A 15256-nucleotide genomic window follows, 5' to 3' on the forward strand; every position below is an offset into this window, starting at 1 on the left:
ATCATTTACTGTGGGTATGTTGAATTTTCTTTCTGTTTGACAGACCGGGATGAAGAAGAAATGAACAAACGAGAGGACAAGAGAGAGGGAAATAAGCATTGTAAAGAGAAGCCATCTAAAGACAAAGTAATTCACTCCTTATCAACTACATAGAACCCTGTTAGACATGTTCTAATTAGAGCTGAACTTATGAGACCTAATTGCCCTCCTTGATTCCTTCAGCACTTCTGGGCTGAAACATTAAGTGGATACAGAAGTTAGGTAACATGTGACAGCTTTGGGTAAGGTGCTCACAACCTGCTCTCACATTTTAAAGTTCATTCAGTGAAAGCTGTTGGAGAAGCTTTCTTAGGAGATACTGGTCCATCTGAAAGGTGCGAGGACTAATGCCGCACATTAAGAAGCAGCAGATATGGTATTATGTTATTTTCAAGTGCTGTATTATGTAAGAAAAACAGAAGCTTAGCTTGATTCATAAACTGCGTTCTCAATTCTGAAAATTGGAATGATTATATGATCTTTTTACATCTCCCTTCAGGAAAATCGATGCTCTTTGTGTCATGAGGCCAATAACTTTCCTCCATGGTTGAGATTAAGGAAGAGCATAAGTTTGATTTGCTACATTTAAACTTTCTTTATAAATGCAAGAATAAACCAAGTTTCTGATTTCTCCTTTTATTTTTTTTTTCTTCAAGGAAAACTGGGAGATGTAGAAATAGGAATAATGGGAAAACACAGTCTGCAGAACTGCTGTGACTGTAAGAGCTGGATGCTCGTTGATTACATGTTTATGGGGATTTCACTTTGAAAACAGCTGTTCAGTGAAATATGATTGAGAGAAGAAGGGATGTTTACTATTACTTGTTGAATTCGCTTACTACTTCAAATTTTTTCACATATTAGCATGGACAAAAGGACAGTGTGTTTACCAGATGTTACTGTCCATTGTGCTGTAATACTTTTAAATATTTGAAAGACTGCTTGTCCTAAACGACTTGCTTATGTTATATTTGAGCTCAGTAGGTAAATGCTATTATATTAATTCCTGAAAGTAAAGTTAAAGTGAACAGAGGAAAAGTTCTGTGAACTGAAAAATGGATGTGTTTTTAGTTGATGGTGGGAGGATATTTTAACTTCCTAATGATCCCATAATGAATTTTCTTTAGGAGAAAGACAAGGCACAGATGGTAACTGTTAACAGGGATCTTCTGATGGCTTTCGTTTATTTTGATCAAAGTCATTGTGGATATCTTCTGGAGAAGGACATGGAGGAGATTCTGTACACCCTTGGACTACACCTGTCACGTGCTCAGGTTTTGTATAGTAATGTAATATCTGAAAATATCTCAGGAATGCTGTAAGTGGGAAGAATCTTCTAAAGTCTGTTGCTTATGTACTTGATCCTTGAATTTTACGTACAATGAAATACTCATTTAATCTTTTGTAAATCATTTTCAAAAAGTGAGGTTTGTACCTCTTAATATGCCTGTACTGTATGTGTTGCTTTTGTCTCAAAATTGTATCATTTTCTTTTCCCCTAGCTTGTTTACATTTTAAGCCCCAATCTGTTGAAGTTCAAAAAGCTGTGCAATTTCTCTAAGTTGTTCAAGTTAAAACGTTCTTGTTAGGTAATATGTCTGCGTATTGAGTAACACTCTACTTCTTTCCATGGCTGTGTTTTAGGTCAAGAAGCTACTTAATAAAGTAGTGCTTAGAGAATCTTGCTTTTACAGAAGACTAACAGATACTTCTAAAGATGAAGAAAATCAAGAAGAGTCTGAAGAGCTACAAGAAGATATGTTAGGTGGTGTTTTTTTTTTTCTTTATGCCACAAACTTCCAGAGAATTCTTTCTGTGCAAATGATAAGGAGAGTTCTGAGATGCTTGCTTTCTTGCAGAAACTAATTCAGATCTGCAGGGAACCTACCGATTTGGAAAAGTAGCTCTTGAGCAGTTCAGTCAAGTACAGTGTTTCTGGCTTCTAATACATCTTGTTGCTTCTATAGGATAAATCTTAAGATCTGGGAACAAGAAGGAGGACAGAGGTTAATGCTGAGTATTGATGAATAATGTTTCTCATTCACAGCAGTTTTGCAGTGAGGAAGATCGATGCTGTAGATGGTAGCACAGAGCCTGATTTTTGGAAACTAATTACTGCAGAAAGGAGGCACAGCTGAATGTCATGGAAGAGCATGCTGCTTTTTTGGGGGGTGGGAACTTGGGTAAGGAGGGAGGGGAGAAATGTGAGGGATAGACCAACAAACTGGAATCTACATTTCTTCTTTTAGGAAATTATTTATTTATTAAGAATTTTTTGGAGGTTGTAATTAGAACTGAAAAATGACAGAATTTCCTGATCCTTCTTAATCTAACACAGGAAACAGATTACTCTTACCATCACCTACTGTAAAGCAAGAATCGAAACCCATAGAAGAAAACGTGGGCCTCATTGTGTACAATGGAGCCATGGTGGATGTTGGGAGCCTTTTACAGAAGCTGGAGAAGAGTGAAAGAGTGCGGGCAGAGATAGAGCAAAAGCTTCAGCTACTGGAAGAAAAAACAGGTGGGACATTACTTTGAAGGTGGTACTGACACGAGTGCAAGATGCTAAGACTTTTTAAGAAGATAAAACAATTTGAGTAATATTTGTGATCTAAATTTCTTAGCTGTTTGCTTACCATGAACTAATTTTCTGTTTCGCGAGCCTTTTGAACTTGTACGCCAGCTGTCGTCGAGTACCATTGTCACCGTGGTGCTTTTATCTTTTTTATTCAATTGAATGTAGGGCTTCCAAATGTAGGCAGAGTTGCGTATCATCAAACGGTAACGCGATGCAGTTTTTAATGTTCTTTAAAAGTTAGTAGCTTTGGTGTTGGCATGTAAATGGAATATTAAAAGGCAAAGTACACAGCATTGGAAGTGACTGATTTGTGTTGTTTTCCTAAGATGAGGATGAGAAGACCATACTACAACTAGAGAATTCGAACAAAAGTCTGTCTGTGGAGCTCAAAGAAGTGAAAAAGGACCTTGGCCAACTGCAAGAAAATTTGAAGATCTCAGATGATAAAAATTTGCAATTTGAGGCTCAGCTAAATAAGACAATCAAAAATTTAGCTACTGTTATGGATGAAATACAGAGTGTTCTTAAACAGGTTAGAATTGTTTAATTCTGTTTTTTTTTATTATTGTATGCAGGTTTCCAGTAGACAAAAGTATCAGAACAAAAACTTAAGAATAAAAAAGAAATTTCACGTTAATTTAGGGCATGTTTACATAAGGTGCTCAATATGTTGCTGATTATTTAAAAATAAAAAATAAAATGTGTTTTTTTCTAAGCTTGAAACACATGTTCTTGACTTAAATGTTTTTAAAAATCTATAAATATTAATGGAAATCTTAAATCATCATAATGTTTTCCTGATCTTGTCCATCCCCAACAGACCGAATCTGCCCTTCTCTTTGATCAGTTTGATCAGGAGTAATTTTGATCAGGAGTAATTTTTCAAGGCAGAACTTAAATATTTCTAATCTTGGTGTTTTCAGATGGCTTTGGCCCAGGATTTTAGGTAAATGATTATCCCAATTTAATGGATTCTGCAGAAACTTTTTCATTTGCTTTTTAAAAACAAAACAAAACCAAAAAACTTCAGACTATAAAGTGGGGATTCTGCGGATATGTTTTGTGCTTAGGTCACATTTGATTTCTGTCCCCTCAGTTGTTCAGGAAGATACTGAAATGGTTAATAACTAAACTAGGAAAGATAGTAGTTCACATAGTATTTAAAGCTGACATCAAACAGTATCTTCGTTTCATGCTGCTTTACAGTTCACATGAGAAATACCACTTCTAGAATTCATCTTACCCCTCTCCCTTTTGTCTTTTAAAGGATATCGTGAAGAACGAAGATAAAGATCAGAAATCCAAAGAAAATGGAGCAAACGTATGATAAAACTGCTGCTGTTTAGAAGAATGATGTTACATAATGTAATATAAATCATGATACCAGAATGTATGGGAAGTGATGCATGTTTGATTTTAGTAGTATAAATATCTTAGTTCCAAAAGGTGTATAAAGTTTTATGAATGTGAGTGTCAGCTTCTGGAGGTTGCTTGTAATTCTCAGCATTCAACTTCAGACACTCCTCGAGTGAAAATAATTTTGCATTGCAAAATGTTTTAGGATGAACTTTGTTATAGTTTTAACCCTAATAAAGTTCATCAATGTAATGAACAGTAGCAAGTATTTAATTACCAAATGGTTTTCATTAACGTCTAGTGAAATCGAAATTTTCATTATTTATAGAATTTCCATTTTTAGGGCTTTATTTTATTTTGGTCTAATTAGTCTTTTTAAATTCAAATATAATTCACAAAATAGCATGCTGGGTAATTTTGCAAGTAAAGATTTTTTTTTTTTTTTAAGAAAAAGCTTCTTGAATTTCTTTCTTTTCTTTTTTTCACTTGTCCAATCTTTCTTTTCCCTTCCAAATGTAACTTGCTTCCCCAAAGCTGCTTGTATTAAAGCCTCATACAGTAGTTCAGATGAGTTCAGAAAGCAATAGAAACCTACCAAAATACTAGTAGAGTTGTGAGATTTATATGAAAATACATGGGCCTGTTTTAAATGTATGTCATTTGTGTTCCTTTAATTGTTCTTATCTTTGGATTAATACATGCGCTCCTTTTTAATACCAAATGCAGTGTATTAAAATGCATGGTTGGATACCAGGCCGGTAGATGTCAGAATAATGCCTTACGTGAAGCAAAAGCTACCGTTGTACGCCACCTTTAATTAAATTTGGACCTTTTTCTTAATTTGTGTAATTACTTCCAGAATGAATGAATACACCAATACCCCATGTTACAATTACTAAGGAGCAGGACACAACTTGGTTTGTTGAAAGGGGGTAAATTGCTTTCCTTTGTGTCCACAAATCACTAGAGATCTAAACTTAATGTAACATCATTGTCAAAGGCAACTTGTTCAAATAACGTGAAATACGAACAATTGCGTTTTGGTGCAACTTCCAGAAAAATGCAGGGCTTTGAAGGTTGGGACAGAAGTGTTTTCTTACAGAAGTGGTTAACTTTAGCAGACCTTTTCTTTTTTTAGGCTAGATGTCCTAGGTAACTAAATACCTGTTAGGAAAGTCCAAGTGCCATAATATGTATGAATAACCTACATGGAAACTCATGTAGCTTTACTGAGATACACATTAAAATGCCTGAATTTATGTTCAAAAGAGTCTAAGCTGGTGCATTGATGACTTCCTTGGCTCTTTAGGAGCTAAACAAGTAAAATATCTTTTCATTGAACTAACATGCATAAGTTTCCCCCTCATTCATCTCAGTTGAGTCACTGTGTAGTATCTTAACTGTTCATACTGAAACGGAAGCTGCTATAGAAGCAGTAATTGCATATAAGCACACAGCAAATGCATGTTTTATGAACTAAGCGATAACATCTCATGAGAGCGATTGAATGAGGGTGGTGATACATCAGTCTTGTGAAAAGCGTTGTCTGTGGTGTACAGCTGGTGTTAACAAACTTGTAATCAAATTATTATATTTTTCACGTTTACCTTTGTAGAAACTGTTGACAGCATGTTTCATTTTTGACGTTGAGCACCATTTATTTGAATGGACTTGAAAGGATTGCTTTTGAAATAGTTTGTTCATGAATTTTCAGCAGTACATGTGAACATACAAGGAAATAATTCTGCAGTTCAAGATAACGTTTTTTTTAGGCACACTGCAACATCTGTTGAACTATTTTGCTGGAGTGTTTTACCTTGCATTGTTGAGCTGAAGCTGTTGTTGCAACAAGCAGGCCTCGTGTTGCAGTGAGTGGCCCTGTGAGACGGCTGTTAGAGCGATACAGATTTTCACAGTATTTAAGAAAAAAGTATTAGAATAAGTGTAATCTTTATATTGTTTTGATGTAGTACTGTTCCAGATACTATGTACAGTCTGCATTTATGTTGGAAAGGAAACTAAAAGGGTAAAGAATAAAGGAAAAAAGAAAGTTTTATAACCTACACAGAGCTTGACCAGCCTTCTGAAGTGCAACTGATCTGAGGAAAAACAAACACCTCTACAAAGTGGTTTTGTTGCTTTACCAAACAGCACAGGGTTCTGTATACACACAGCATCCATGCTGGTCATTAGCTAAAGTTTCCTGGTAATATTCCCAGAAATAGAACTAATTATTAAGAAAATTAATTAGAGTATCAGTAATAGAGGTCTGGAGAAATCGTCTTCTGGCAGTTTTAATTTATGAACAATGTTTTTGTATTTCATGTCCACACTTCCCAACTCATGCGCTTTCTGCTTTCATTGTGTATGCATTGCTGGTAAAAAGGAGCCTAAGCTGGGTCTTGCTCTCTGCCTCAGTGTCCAGTTTGTAGCTTTAAAATCATCATGGATGCTTTATGGAAAGCAGTAAATCTCAGACTGTGTTGTTCTGTAAAGAAGGCACTGCTACAGCAGGCCAGGAAATGGACTCTGATCTCGGCTTACAGATCATTCCCCCCTGCCTTTTGTATTTTGTTTAGTATTGGGGAATTAATGAGTTAAACCCTTACATAGTGATACTCAGACCAGTGGATATCTGTGAATAAGGCTAGGAAGAAAGTTTCATTTGACAAATCTGCATGCAAAATGGTCTAGAATAAAGCAGACTGTTGAGACACCTTTGGTTTTGCTCTGGTAATAAAAAGGCAGAAGTATATCGTTTTGGGGCAATTTTCTGAAGGGTTGAAGATTGCATACAGGGCCATGGCGCTGCTCTGGCACCGCTGCGTGTTCTGCCATGATGAAGACATGTCATGTTTTCTTGACTCGCCCAGTGCTTGTCACTGCTGCAGAATCATCGCTTGGTTGTTTCTCTGACTCAGCCTGGGGTACCCTGGAGTGTACAAAGTATAGGTTGGTATTCTCTGGCTTGTACCCATGGGTCTCCACAGTTCAGGCATTTACAGTTGAGATGTTTCCGAATATAACATGAAGCCCAGTCCTTTAACGTAACACTTTTTCCACATTTAACTGCTTCGAGAGAGTTGAATGGCTTTGAGTCCATCTTTCTGCTGAGTAATGTGCTGTGTGAGTACATTTGGACTCGTGTAACGCAGTTAACTTTCACTGATAATTTTACCAGGAACGTGCACAAAATACATGTTTTCTCTTCCTTCTCTGTAGTCTTCGTGTACCCAGGTCAGGGCACCTTGACTGCATTTGTTCAGTGCAGTTTATATTTAAAAATATAAAATACAAAATAATTCGTTTTGACTGACTGACTCTTATGGACAGCAATAGATTGCAAAATGTGTAGGTAGCACAGTCAATACATTCATGCTAACATATTCTGGAAAGCAGAAATGGTTCGAGTAGAAATTCAACCTGGGACTTGTATATTGCCATATAGCGTGACACTAATAATGAATATGTCTACCCAGCTATCAAAACTGCCAGTGTTTTCCCACCAAACTCTTATGTTTCTGCATCCTGGCTCTCATTAGATGTATTACACGAAAGTAGTTACAGTAAAAAGCTCTAATAACAAAATGCATTACTTCCAAGCAAAAATAATTTTCCTTTTTTTATTAATCCACTATATAATCCACAGCATCATGATACAATGTATAAATTTAGAGTTTTGTAACACACCAAATGTTGCCTGAAGTCATATGTTGTTTTGTAGTGTTCTAACTGTGGCTAGGAACGTTGCTATTGAATTTCTAGATATTTGATACCTAAATTTGTATCAAAACCATGTGACACTGCAGTTTTATGCTGCTTTTGATTTCTTGCATCTTCCTGGTTTTTAAATTGTTCTCTTTAACAAGTGGATTCTGACTCATTTGAGGATTCAGATGGAGTAACCCACAGTACACGCAAGAACCAGTATTTTTTTCAGGTGTGATTCAGTAATCCTGCGAGCTGTTGGATCTAGCCCAGTATTAGTTCAGTTCTCTTTATTCTTCTCTCTAAAATGACAGCAGAATAGTGGTGCTGAGTAGATCTGTTTGTTGTATTCTGCAATTTGATTTCTTTTTTTTTGGTGCAGGGTTATGAGGTTAAACCACTAGAGGTTGTTCTTTTTTTCTAGTTCCTGTACTACTTCAGTGCATTTGGACCATTTGCAGAGCATTTTAAGCCGCAGGTGCACATTGAAATACTTCAGTTGAAATTGTTGAAATAGTTCAGTGATGCCCTTTTTAGAACCAATAGTTTTCCCTTCCACATCTCCCCCAGGCTGAGGAAGGAGCTTGCATAGCAAGCTTTTATTCTTGCTGATAACTTGGTCTGCAGTCTCAAGGCAGGGTCTTGTGAACTTCCCGAAAGTAAAAGGCCTCTCAGCATGGTGAGGTCTGGCCAGTTTGCTTTTTTGTGGGAGGCAAGCAATTCAGTCTATGGGGGGGCCTCAAGTCCCTTCTCATACGCTCTGGGGTCTCCCACCTTAGCAGACCCTGGAGTGTTGTAGCTATCTTTTGGAACAAATAGGTATTGATAGGATTTCGGCCAAGATGACAGATTCCCAAAGCCACACGTTTTGATAGGAAATTAATTCCTAGATTATTTTTCCTTGGTCCAGTGAGGGTCACAAGTGAAAGGAAGTCAGCAGCTGCTTTGCATCTTAATTCCTCTGGAAATGTTGAGGAGGGAAAAAACCAAACCAAACTTTGTTAAGCACGGACACCTGAGACTTTGCTGTGGGAAACCTGGGGTTGAGAGCACTTAGCAGGACACACACGGAACTGCTGGAAAGGGGCCAGAGGAGCCCGGGAATGACCCGAGGCTGGAACAGCTCTGCTGGGGACAGGTGAGAGAGCTGGGGGGTTCAGCTGGAGAAGAGAAGCTCCAGGGACACCTTAGTGCAGCCTTTCTGGACTAAAGGGGCTTGTTAGAAAGATGGAGAGAGACTTTTTAGCATGGTCTGTAGCAACAGAAAGGGTATTTGGTTTGAAACTAAGAGGTTGGCTTCAGACAATGCAAAAGGAAAAAATTGTTTCTGCTGAGGGTGGTGAGAGCCTGGCCCAGGTTGGCCAGAGAGGTGGTGGATGAACCATCCCTGGAGACATCCCAGGCCAGGCTGGACGGGGCTCTGAGCAACCTGAGCTGGTGAAGATGTCCCTGCTCATGGCAGGGGGACTGGGGGGCTGGGAAGGGCCCTCCCACACAAACCATTGTATGATTCTCCGATTAACCTTACTGGTACCTAGGGAGACTTTGTTTCAGCTTTGTTTCTCATTATACTACTTTCTAGGATCAGTCTAGTTTATCTAAATTTGAAACTGTCATACTCTTGGAAGGCTCTACATGAATAAAGCAGTGATCACATCAGAGCTGGCAGGTAACGCTGCTTGTCCGTTCCCCTTCCCTGCCAGCTGTACCCGTGAAATCCAGAGAAACTGTTTTTCCACAAAGCTACAGAAGCTGTGCTGGTGGAGTCTGCTGCCAGATTCCCACCGAGAGATCTCCACTGAGGTCACCTCATTGTCTGGGGGTAAAGAAAACAAAGATTCCGAGTTCAGGATGGTAAAAAGTGAACATCTGTGCCCGTGCTGCCTTCCAGGAAAATAAGTATTAGCCAACCTCCAAGTCCCTGTCTGCATTATCTAGCTGAAAGGAGGTTGGAGTATGGAACGTGTTGGTCCCTTCTTCCAAGGAACAAGGGACGGGATGAGAGGAAACGGCATCAAGTTGCGCCAGGGGAGGTTGAGGTTGGATGTGGGAACAATTTCTTCCCCAAAGGGCTGTGGGGCATTGGAACAGGCTGCCCAGAGCAGTACTGGAGTCACCATCCCTGGAGGGCTGGACAGACGGACACGAAGTTCTCAGGACATGGGGCAGTGCTTGGGTGGGTTATGGTGAGCACAGAAGCAGCTTTGGTTTACGTTACCTACAGATCCAGTACACAGCCATGCAGACTTCCCTTCTCAGCTGAATCAAGCCATGTTCTTTTTATTACTTAATCTCCTGGGAACTTTCCTCGCACAGAATTTTCCTAGGAGGCACCTGTATTGTGTATATGTAATGTTATTAGGATGCATTTGCTGCGCATCCATATGGGTGAGCTGTAAGCACAGAAAAAAGTTTCGCTTTAGAACAGTGAAATTCAATTTCCTGCTACTAACCACCACACATTTGTTAGTACATAAAATATATTTAATTACAACCAAGAAAAACACCAGATAGAGGGAGCTTCGCACAGCACAGATTTCACTGTGTCCTGTCTGCACAGGGGAACAAACGCACTGTGGAGACCAGTCGGTACTGGAGATGCTGCTGCTGTCAGAGCTCAGAATCTCAGCTCCCAACAGGCACGTCCCTGGGTTGGAAAAGACCTCAGAGATCATCGAGTCCAACCCTTGGTCCAACTCCAGTCCGTTTACTAGATCATGGCACTAAGTGCCATGTCCAATCTCAGTTTAAAAACCTCCAGGGCCGGTGAGTCCAGCACCTCCCTGGGCAGCCATTCCAATGCCTGACCACTCTCTCTGCAAAGAATTGCTTTCTAACATCCAGCCTCAGTTTCCCCTGGCAGAGTTGAAGCCCATGCCCCCTTGTCCTATTGCTGACTGTCTGGGAGAAGAGACCAATCCCCACCTGGCTAGAACTGCCCTTCAGGTAGTTCTAGAGAGTGATGAGGTCACCTCTAAGCCTCCTCTTCTCTAGACTAAACAAGCCCAGCTCCCTCAGCCTCTCCCCATAGGGCTTGTGTTCAAGTCCCTTCACCAGTCGTGTTGCTCTTCTCTGGACCCGCTCCAGCACTTCAATGTCTTTCCTGAACTGAGGGGCCCAGAACTGAACACAATACTCCAGGTGTGGCCTCACCAATGCAGAGTACAGGGGAAGGATCGCTGCCCTTGTCCTGCTGACCACGCTGTTTTTGATACAGGACAGGATACCATTGGCCTTCTTGGCCACCTGGGCACACTGCTGGCTCATGTTGAGCTTCCTGCCAATTAGTACCCCCAGGTCTCTTTCTGCCTGTAATATATATCTACTTAGACATCTACACACTTGCGTACATACTCACATGTATATATCTGCTTAAACTTACACAGACTATCTGTTTACGCTTATATATCAGCACTTATTATCTGGAATATCTATCTATACTTATGCACCTGTTTTGCTTAAACACACAATATTAATGCAGAAGTTTGAGGAGCAGAAAAAATGTGTCAGTAAGAGTACCTTGGCTGAGATGTCAATAGTCAGGCAAAACCACCTTCCAAAGGATTGTATTCAAAAGACACAAAGTAAACCAGCAAAACACACCAAGGAAACCAAATCAAAGACAGACAAGATTAGCAGAAGCAACAGGAAATCTCACATTCATGAGCTCACATCCCAAAACAAGAAACTGGAAGAGAACCTTTTACTGACTATCAGAAACCAACAGCCATTGGGTGTAGCAGTGGAATCCCAGGTCATACACAAAAAACAAATTGAGAACCCTTTCCAGGGTCTGTCATGAAGAACTTTCATGCAAAAGGGTACAAAGTTGGTATTAACAGTCAGCTGAAGTCCAGGATGCAAAAGCAAGAAGGGGCTTTACAAAGGCCACGGTCCTTGGACCCCTCAAAAACCTTTGACTACAAAACTGAACAGCTGGCTACTGAAACACAGGCTGACAAAGCAAAGCAACACGAACTACTCCGTGCTGAGAGGTCTTCCCTCCAACCAGAGAAAGACAGTGTAAGTGAAAACGTTAGTTATCCACAAGGCAATACTTTGCAAATAGATAATAAAAGCAAATTATTTCTGGAGAGTAATATTGCTGAAGAAAACATCTACAGAAGAACAGCCAAAACAATTCCTGGGGATATTAAAAAATCCCCTCGCTCCCACACTGAAGATAATGGTGTGTCTGAAGAAGACGCAAAATGTCCATTACATCTGAAAGATGAGGATTGCAGGTGCAAAGCTGACACCGTGTGTGAGTTACTAGATCAAACAGCAAATGAATTTCAAAATGTCCGTCTTTCAAACGCTACAGGCAACGTTAACCTGATTTTAAAAAGTGGTGTGAAATGCGGACAAAAGATCGACAAAAATAGTGAACTAATATTTAAACATGACTGTGCCAGCCATCTGGGATCAATGAAGCCAGAAAGTGAAGGATTTACTGATAACTGCTATCTTCTGCACCAGAAAGCACATGATGGTGACACCTGTAGCTCACTACATCTGGATGATAACTTTGAAGGCAATTAACAATATCACCTGCTACGTGACCATGCTTTTTCAGATACAAGAGGCTGGAGTAAAGCTGTGCAAAAGCTGGAGACAGCTACATCTCTAAAAAACTACAGGTTTAATACTTATGCTGCACAGTACAGCACAACTGTAAGTAAACATGACTCTGTAGAGCATGAATATAAGGAAAGTGCTAGTTTTGCAGAATCAATAGATGGCTTCGAAGAACAAGCAAAATCAGATTTCACAGAAGAAAGCTGTTTGTGCGGTCAGGTTCCTCTGATAAGTCACAGAGAGGAAGAAGGAACTGGCCTTACTGAACGTGCTGTAGAAGACTTCTGCCGCGCTGATGAGGCTGACTCAGATGCTGACGTTCCGCAGAACCTCACCCGCGAGGTGGGGGAAGCAGTGGCGCGCTGTGCTTTGGGCTCACTGACCAGGGAAACGAGAGAGCCTGTGGGGGAAAAAGATCCGGTTTTGAAGAATGCATGCACTGTGATACCAGGACAGAAGCGCTCGGAAGGGACAGAAAACCACAGCATCGCGGGAGACAGTGGAATTGACTCCCCCAGGTAAGAAAACACATGTAACTATGTTAAATGTTTTGTCTTCAAATTAACAATCAGATTTAGGCAGAAATGTTACTGTAAACTATAACCCCCCTCCTCAAAACCAGAATTCCTATTACCTTTAAAAACTTCAGTATTATGTTCCATAAACAGTCAAACTGTATAGTTCTACCATGTCTTTTTATGTGAATATTCCCCCTAAATCCGCTATACAACTGCTGCTGTTACATTTTGCATTTGTTGTCACGAGGCAAGAAAGTAGGATGAGCTCAGCCTAGCAGCTGGAGATGGCCAGATGCAGAAATGTTGGGAAACACAGTGATGGGTAAACTCCTGTTAGCAGGCAGGTTCAGCTTGCATTGATCTCGCCATAAGACATTATAGATACTGCTGTAGTTTCCCCAGTTTTAGACAAAGAACGAAAAGTGCTTTATAGAGGTGTTCAATAAAAATCTGAAGTACAAAATACCATCTGACTTGCTCACAATAGACCAGAGAAATGTGTACATCGCTTGTCCTAGAAGCGTCTGCTTCTTTTCATAGGGTACGTTTTCCCTGCAGCTATACTTGAAAAAGTCCCCTAATGGAAAACATATTGGTGTGAAACAATTTTTAACACAGTTGCACGTGGAGCAGACCTACAAAACTGTTTACTAAATTGGCAAGAACATAAGTTAAAATGCTGTGAGGGGAAAAAAAATCATATAGATTTTTTTAATAGCATCACATTCTTAAGATCTTAAGTGACTGGTATTTAAGTGTCATTAAACCATCTTGAGTTCTCTTTAGGTACGTATTGGCACCTTGGGAAGCTAATATATGAACGACAAATCACATACTACAATTTTTAAGGAAATACTGCTGATTGTACCCCTGCTTCCCCCTTCAGCAGCTTTTGGCTGTATACTCTTTCAAGTACTCTTCTAGCGTATTACTTGGACACAAACACTTGAAATCTGTTGCATGCTCTTTAGGAAAATGTATTTCAAAGGGTCGTTTTGACTGGTTGTTATTGGTGCCATCTGTGGTACCAGAACTTAAGCCAACTCCGTTTTTTTTTAGAATGTGAAGTCTGACGTCTAATAACGGTTATTTTAGGTGGACTGAAAAGAAAATGAAGCATCCTGCCAAATTCTGAAAGCATAAATACTAATGCAAAGAGGAGGACAAAGTGGAAGGACAATCACAACAAAATTCTTAGCTTCAGCTAACTCTGGTCATGAATATTTGATTACTTTTTACATGAACTTTGTAAACTTTCCATTTGTAACAATGTAAACATACTGTAAATACGATCACTCCACATGTGAGGCTGTCTCTAAATCCAAGCTGTTAGCTAAAAACCTTTGACCACAGTATTTGGAGAGCTGATGTATATTTCTTTAATTAGTTTTCCCATCCCTGTGATAATAAATAGAACCGATACACTTCATTCAGATCACACCATTAACCTGGAAAGGGTATGTGTCTTTTTTAATGGGAACGCTATAGGTTGGACAGGACTGTTTCATGTTATCATTCCTGAAAGTGTTTGCAACTCGTGCCACAGAAATAGCTTTAATGCTCCATCTCCCGTCAGAAAAGAAAGCAAATGAACTGGATTGGCACGCGCCTTGTCGCTACAAAAATCCCCTGAATCCTGAGGTTCTCTCCTGTGTCCTGACGTCTCCGCTGTCCTCCTGAATCTACTTGGAGTGCTTATAGCTGGCAATCAGGACTTAGCCTTTGCAAATGCAATCAGGTAAGGCCGGGGCATTGCTTTGGGAGAAACCCACCGGCTCAGGGCCAGCCCTTTCCTTCTCTTCGGGAAACAACAATCCGGCAGCCATCAGGAGCACTTCGCAGCTTTTAGTTCAGAAGAGCGGTTTTGGCTAATTAATCCTGATTTCTTCCTGTAGCTAAAAGTGGACTATGTCTGATTCGTGAGGCCAGCTTGTGGCGCTTTTAAATCCTACAGAGGCACTTGGTCACACTGTTATTGTCTAAGGCAGGCTCTTTCACTATCGGAAACGTGTCTCCAGCGGTTATGGAGACAGATGGCTGAAGCTGTAGTTTTAAAGCTGCTGGGCATTTTTCTTTTTAAGGGAGAGTGGTGAAGAAGCGGTAGAAACTGCATTTGTGCTGGCGGGGCTGTGCGGAGCCCTGCAGCGCTCCCGCCCGTCCGCCGCAGCCCAGGGCCGGTGCCAGTCACGCCGGTACCGCGGCCTTCCCCTCAGCTTTCTCTCGCTCTCTCCCCTCGCGCCGCCCGCAGCTTTCCAGCAGCCTTAACCACCCTTCGCAGGGGCTCACGCACGCCGCGGGGTGCGGCACAAGAGCCGGCCGGTGGACGGGGAGCGAGTCGCGGCCTCCCCGCCGGCCCGGAGCCCCTGGGCCCCCCCCCGGCCACGGCGGACGCCTCACGGCCGAGGCGCAGGGCCCGCCACGCGCTCCGCGGTGCACGCTGGGACCTGGCGTCCGGGAGGAGCCGCGGGGCATGCTG

The 15256-nt window shown here is 40.9% G+C and overlaps 2 protein-coding genes across 13 annotated transcripts in view; both read left to right on the top strand.

Moving 5' to 3' along the window:
• The window catches only part of CCAR1 (cell division cycle and apoptosis regulator 1), a 28930-nt gene extending 22891 nt beyond the window's left edge, over window positions 1-6039 (top strand). For all 12 annotated transcript variants that reach the window (XM_065067954.1, XM_065067959.1, XM_065067956.1 and 9 more), the window contains 6 exons: window positions 44-126; window positions 1167-1313; window positions 1684-1804; window positions 2378-2563; window positions 2947-3152; window positions 3888-6039. In XM_065067954.1, coding sequence (XP_064924026.1) covers window positions 44-126; window positions 1167-1313; window positions 1684-1804; window positions 2378-2563; window positions 2947-3152; window positions 3888-3947 — 803 coding nt within the window. In that variant the 3' untranslated portion in view covers window positions 3948-6039. The remainder of the gene's footprint in view (window positions 1-43; window positions 127-1166; window positions 1314-1683; window positions 1805-2377; window positions 2564-2946; window positions 3153-3887) is intronic.
• A 5021-nt stretch (window positions 6040-11060) lies between these two features.
• Window positions 11061-14141, top strand: STOX1 (storkhead box 1; the record flags this gene model as incomplete). The annotated part of the gene is given in 3 exon segments (XM_065068634.1): window positions 11061-11481; window positions 11484-12780; window positions 13876-14141. Coding segments are annotated over 3 exon segments (1758 nt in total), but the record flags the coding sequence as incomplete, so codon positions are not given.
• Window positions 14142-15256: the final 1115 nt, after the last annotated feature.

Source organism: Columba livia, chromosome 6 (genome assembly GCF_036013475.1).
Source record: "Columba livia isolate bColLiv1 breed racing homer chromosome 6, bColLiv1.pat.W.v2, whole genome shotgun sequence".
Taxonomy (NCBI): Eukaryota; Metazoa; Chordata; class Aves; order Columbiformes; family Columbidae; genus Columba; species Columba livia.